This window comes from Physeter macrocephalus, chromosome 14 (assembly GCF_002837175.3).
Source record: "Physeter macrocephalus isolate SW-GA chromosome 14, ASM283717v5, whole genome shotgun sequence".
Classification (NCBI taxonomy): Eukaryota; Metazoa; Chordata; class Mammalia; order Artiodactyla; family Physeteridae; genus Physeter; species Physeter macrocephalus.
This window is the reverse complement of record NC_041227.1, coordinates 125,979,211-125,985,282: the sequence shown is the minus strand read 5'-3', so window position 1 is coordinate 125,985,282 and position 6,072 is coordinate 125,979,211. Positions and strand designations below refer to the sequence as shown.

Below are 6,072 nucleotides of genomic sequence, written 5' to 3'. Positions count from 1 at the left end.
TGATGAGGAACGAGCAGGAAAAGCCGAACAAGAGTCACAGCTGGTGAGCAATGGCTCAGCAGGGGCTGGGAGGTGGGCCAGGCGGGCAGCAAAGGGGCTGGAGGCCGGGGGCCTAGTTGGACCAGGCAAGGACTGGATGGACCAGAATAAAGGTTTTGTCTTGTGGAAAGACCCTCGGGGTCATCCATGTCATTTTACACGAGGCTTGAGGCCTTGGGCTCTTCCCAGCCTGGGCCTTCCGTCTGCCTGGCCAAGCTGGTCTGGCAAGTGCTCTTCCTGACTGAGCAGCATCCTCAGATCCAGGCCTGGCTCTGGGAGCTGCCCTGCCTCGGGTGCTCACAGGGGCCGCTGACCCCGCCCTGCAGTGGCAAGCACCTCTCCAGAGTCAAGAAGTGGAGGGAGGGTGGGGTGGGGGTGAAGGGGGGACGCGCATGCTTTATAGAGTTGCAAGGAGCATTAGTGAACCTCGGGTCACTCTCATTTCATAGCAGAGAGACCGAGGCCCGGGAGTCCCCCTGACTCTCAGGCATCACCCACTGGTCAATGGAGGGTCTGAAACTAGCACCCAGACCCACAGAGCCCACCACTGCTTCTGGGATCAGGGTAAGAGCCTCAGTGTCACAGGCCGAGTTTGAAATCAGAAAGCAAAGGGGAGCTGCTGCAGTTTCTGTTCAGAGAGGGCCAGAGGATGGGCGAAGGTTGCAAAGCGAAATCACTGTGGGTGTGAAGGGGCCATTGCAGAAGCCCACTGCGGCGGCAGAGGCGGCGGCGGCGACCGGAGGGAGGGCCCTGGCACCGGGCGGAAGCGGGGATCGCCTCCCAGCGCCGACCTTCTCTGTGCTCTGCAGGAGACGAAGCAGCCCTCGGCCCTCAGAGCTGGTGGCACCCGGGATGCTTCCGAAATCCAGCCCGGGGAAGTTGCACAGCTGGAGGGAGGCTCAAGGACTCCAGCCCGACGCCCGCCCACCTCCCCCCGCGCCCCGCGCCCCGCCCCGGGCCGGGAGAGCACGCTGCTGGGCCGCAGCCACGAGGTGGCGCCTACGCGCCGAGGAAGCGCGGCGGCCTCTCCTGGGCCGCCCCAGCCGCTGCTCGGCCGCCTCCTCCGAGGAAACAATGCGGCGCCTCTGGGCGTAACGCGGCGCGGGGCCGGACGCCAGACAGCCGAGCGCGGGCAGACGAGCGAGCGGGAGGCAGGGCGGGCGCGGGGCGCCCTTGCCCGGAGCCATGGGCGCGGCGCGGCGCGGGGCCCGGGAGCGGCGCGGCCCGGAGGCGCGAGGGGCCGGGGCGCGGGCCCGGGGCCGCCTCTAGCCGGCACCGAGGGCGCGGGCCCGGGGATGAGGGCGACCGCGGCGGGGAGCCCGTCTGCGCGCCGCGGCGCCGTCCCGCCCAGAGAGCGAGCCCGAGCAGGCAGACGCGCGGCCGGCGGTCTGGGGGCGCGCCGCCTCCCGGCCCCCAGAATGTGAAGCGGGGAGGGCGGAGACGCAGAGACGGCCCGGCCGGGCGCCCTCGCCGCCCTCCGGCAGCCGCGCCGCTCTCCCCTTCCCCTGCCCGCCGAGGCCGCGCCGACCCCGCGGGCCGCGGCCCGGACAGCGAAGCCGCCGAGCCCCCGCGTCCCCAGCGTCGCTCGGACCCGGCTTCGGCCCGCAGCGGGTTCGTGGCCCGGACGTGGCAGGAGCAGGGCCCGGGACGGTGAGTCCGGCCTCGCCCGCGGCTCCTCGCCCAGACAAGTTTGAACAATGATCACAGTCAACCCCGATGGGAAGATAATGGTCAGAAGATGCCTGGTCACCCTGAGACCCTTTCGGTAAAGTTGTTTCCCGGTTGGCGTGGGGAGGTCTTTTTCTCCAAGGGGGCGTGGGTTGGGGTGGGCGAGGTCAGTCCCTGCGAGAGTGTCTGTCCCGAGGCTGCCTGTCCCGTTAGCAGAGGGGGCGGTTTGTGCTTCAGCCCTTGGTGGTGGCTAGTGGGGCTGGGAAAGGGATGGAGCTGGGGTTCCGGTTCGGGTGGGGAGGTGTGTAACTCAGGGACGGGTACCGAGTTTGGTCTAGGTTGGAGAGGACTCGGGGTGTGAAGGTGGGAATGGGAGCAGAAGTCACCGCTGTTGTGGTCCTGGGCCCTGGAAGTCGCCCCAGCCAGGGTGCCCCTTCCCTGCCCCTCCAGTGCTTCCCCACCTCGCGGACGGCCCAGCCCCGCGGCAAAGTTAGCGCTCTGTGCGGGGCGGTACCCCCACCTGGCGGGCCAGTGGAGCCCTGAGTCGGCCCGCCCACCCCCTCTGCCTGTCCCACTCCCTCTGGCCCCGCCTTCCGCGCGCACTCCTCTCCGCGGGGTGCGGGCCTCTGTCCAACGGGAGGGTCCCCGAGATTGCGGCAAGGACCCCTCTGATGGGAATTCGATCCCCGATCGCGGGCCTTGGAGAGGCTGGGGCAGGGGCGGCGCTGGGGGGCGCAAGGGCGACGAGAGCGTGGAGGCGGGATGGAAGCGGAGACCGACCCCCCCACCCCAACCTCGGCGGTCAAGGCCAGGCAGGGCTACGGCCGTCGGGGTCTGCCTGGGCTCTGCTAGTCCCACCCCAGGGGCCCCCAGAGCCCGGCGGTTCCGGGGCAGCTCCCGCCCCTCCCAAGCGCCATCGGAGCCGGGCCTGCAGCCGGCGTTGGGGAGGGGGCGCTAAGCGATGGGTGCCCAGCGGAGTCAGGATGCCAGCTCGCCCAGGGGCTGAGCGGCGGACGGCGCCGAGGGGGCGGCGGGGGGCGGGGGTGGGCCGCACTCGGGATGCGGCCACAGGTGGGGTCCGGGCGCGGGAGGGAGCCCGCGAAGGCAGGAGCTGTACAGGCAGACGTGCCCGAAGTTTGCGGGGCGGGAGGGGCCAGATCTGAGACCCTCCCCTCCAGACCTGAGGCGGAGACCCGGCCCCTCCCATGCCCCCCGCTGGTTTTCCTTCTAATGGAAAGACCATGGCTCACGTGGCTCCCGCCCCGCCATTGCCTCCAGCTAGTGGATCCTACGGCGTAGGGTGCAGAGCTGAGGAGACAACCTTTAGGACGGCAGGGGTCAAGCTGGACCACCAATGTCCAGAGGATTCGGGACGACCCTAGAGCTGGGGGTCCCCAGAATAGAGCCTTGGGCAGGTGATTGGGGGTGTCAGGAGCCCCCACGCCCTAAAGTTCCCATGGGAAGCAGGTGGGAAGCTAGCATCTCTGGAAAGGGCCTTGTTCGTCCGGGGAAATCCTCAAATCCCTAGCCACCCCAGACCGTCCTCGGCCCTGTCTCTCCCACCCAGTGTGGGCCTCTCCCTCCAGGCCGTGGGAAGCCCAGCCTCTGACCCCAGCTTGGCTGGACATTTCCCGGCACAATTGGAGGTAGCGGCTGGCGCCAGCACCATGGACAGCGCCAGCTCCCTAGCGCTCCTTCCCTTTGGGTCCTGCCCCTGTGGCTCTTTCAGGCTCCTTTCTGAAAGCAGGATGCAGAGGTGGGGTTGTATAGGTTCCCCTCCTCATCCCCTGGTTATGTAACTTCCTCTCAGGGTTACCTAGGCTTCCCAGAGACCCACAGCCACCAGTGAAGTCTTCAAGTCCCTTGCAGATGCGCTGGGGGGCGGGGGTTTACGACCTCCAACCATATCAGCCCTACTTGTTAATCCTCAAGGGCAGCTGGGAGCCCTATTCCCAGTGGTTTTCCCAGAGCCTCTGGGAGGGTCCTTATTCCATAACTGCTTCTGGAATGTTGCTTGAATGGATACATGGGTGGACGAAACCATTTTAACTTGAATCTACTGTAAATGGCCCCAGGATTGGGTCTGGCAGAGAGAGATGCAGATGAGGTGTTTTGGGGCTTCAGGTTCTGGGCTAAAGGCCTAGATAACCTTTCTCATAGCAGGTTTTTGGACCCTGGCAGCTCAGGTCCCGAGCTCTAAATACAAGTACCCCATAGCTGTGGAAAGGGAGAGGGAGTGGGGGACGAGAAACTTGGAGAGCCCCATCCTTGTCCTCAGGCTGGGGGAACAAACTGCTGATTCCCCCCAGGATCTTCCTGGATGTGTGACCACCCTCCCCCTACACTGTCCTTCTGGCTGCTAGCCTGAGACCAGCCTGACTTCATCTTGGGGATCCCGGGCTAGAATCCCACCCCCAGGCTTGGTGGAATTCAGTGCGGGGTCCCTGGGAGGTGAGGGAGCTGTGTTCCTTGTGCCATCTCTGCTTTTGGGTTCTGCCCTCCTCTCTGATTTAATCTCTAACAGCTTCCTTTAAATATGGGTTGGGAATTTTGTTGTGCTTTTATTTTCTTCTACAATTATGTGTTTTCTTTAATGAATCAAATTTTAATTAAATACTGCTCTGCCAGTTTCAGATAATGAAGATTAAAATGCATAAACAAGTCTTGCATAGAGATACAAACAAATCTGGGGTTTGAGGATGGAGGTGGAGGTGGGAAGGCTGGAGGTCTCTGGCATGATTGGGGGGGCCCCCGTGGTGAGCCTAGCTCCACCAGAGATGGGGTTCCTGACCCTGACCTGGCGGGGGGCTCCCCTGTCAGCTCTGCCAGTTCATCAAGTCCTCGGGTAGATTCAAAATCCCAGAACAGCCTCCACCTCTGCTTCCCTGAGGCTGTGCTGGCCCAGAATCTAGTATGGAAACAGCAGCAGCCTGGGGCCAGACTTGAGGGTGGGTTCCCTGCTGTCCCCCTGGGGATACCTTAGTTCTTGGCACTCGGGATGTAATCAAAAACTATGTGTTGAAGTATAAACACTCGTGGTTTGGCCAACTCCCCTGACCACTGTGATGGCACACACTTGTATGACACCCCATGCACAGGTGTCGGCTCACTCTGAGCCGTGGTATAATCTACCGTGTGCCTGCCTGGTGAGGATGTGGATAGGGGGAGTCTGGACACAGAAGGCAGCCACAGGAGCCTGCCCTTCTAGATCTTACCATCTGGTAGAGATGGGAGCCCTTCCCCACCCCCTGCCCTGAACATGACAAGGATGTGTTCAAGCTGGTTGCTGCAGCAAGGCCTGTGGACACAAGGGCTGATCAGGGCCCAGGTGATTGATGGGCTCCAGGTGGGTTTTGTCTAGACCAATTACTTGCCCTCTGGCTGGCATCAGGTCCTGCGGTTTCCATCTATACCAGTTGTTCTCAAACTTGAGCGTGTATCAGGGTTACCTGGAGAGCTTGTTAAAATGCATTGCTTATCCCACCCCCAGAGTGTGTGATTCCGTAAGCCTGGGACTAGGGCCCAAGAATGAGCATTTCTGATATGTCCAAGGTGATGCTGACGGCGCTGGTCTGGGGACCACACGCTGAGGACCTCTGCTGTCCATGAGCCAGCTTCCACCCGGAGGCTAGAACTTGCCCACCCTTATACCTTAAGGATGCCTCACTGCCCTGCACGGTTTTGCAAGTGGCCCCTTCCTTGTAGTCCAGCCCTCTTTATCCTGTGTGATGGGAGACCTACTGGTCTGGGAGCTCAACCCCCTGGTCTTTTATTCCTCCATCCATCCACCCCTTCCTCACTCATTCATTTGTAGGGAGCCCTTACAGGATAGGGGTGCATGTGCTGACCTAACCCTGACCTGCCCTATTGCTCTCCGCAGGCTTTTTGTCCTGGGCATTGGCTTCTTCTCACTCTGCTTCCTGATGACGTCTCTGGGAGGCCAGTTCTCAGCCCGGCGCCCGGGGGACTCCCCCTTCACTGTCCGCACAGAAGGTATGTTGGTGGGGAAAGGGGAGTCAGAAAGGGGTGCAGGGGTTTGGGGTCAGAGGAGAGGGAAGCCTTTGAACCTAACCCTGCAAGAGCCTTTCTGGGGCTCTGTCTTGGGCATCTGGCCACCTCGTTGGTGGATGTGTGAACGGTGGGGGCCTTGCACACTGCTTTGGTTCTTGTCCTGGCTATGGTAATCAGGTTTCCTCTGGTCTAGCCTCTCAGGCCAGGAGGGGCCTTTGAGCCAGGGTCTCCCAGGCATCAGAAGAGGCTGCCTGTGTTGCTTCTCTAGTGGCATGGTTTGAGGTTTCTGGATATGACACCTGTCTCTCTGAGATACACATATTCTGTACCTTCGGCCCAGGCACAGGGGAGAGG

General features: G+C 62.5%; 1 protein-coding gene across 1 annotated transcript in view; it reads left to right on the top strand.

The window, feature by feature from the left end:
• The first annotated feature begins 1,736 nt into the window (after positions 1 to 1,736).
• The window catches only part of MGAT5B (alpha-1,6-mannosylglycoprotein 6-beta-N-acetylglucosaminyltransferase B), a 66,844-nt gene continuing 62,508 nt past the window's right edge, over positions 1,737 to 6,072 (top strand). The window contains exons 1-2 of the mRNA XM_024130411.1: positions 1,737 to 1,804; positions 5,588 to 5,700. Of these exons, the coding sequence (XP_023986179.1) occupies positions 1,737 to 1,804; positions 5,588 to 5,700 (181 nt within the window). The remainder of the gene's footprint in view (positions 1,805 to 5,587; positions 5,701 to 6,072) is intronic.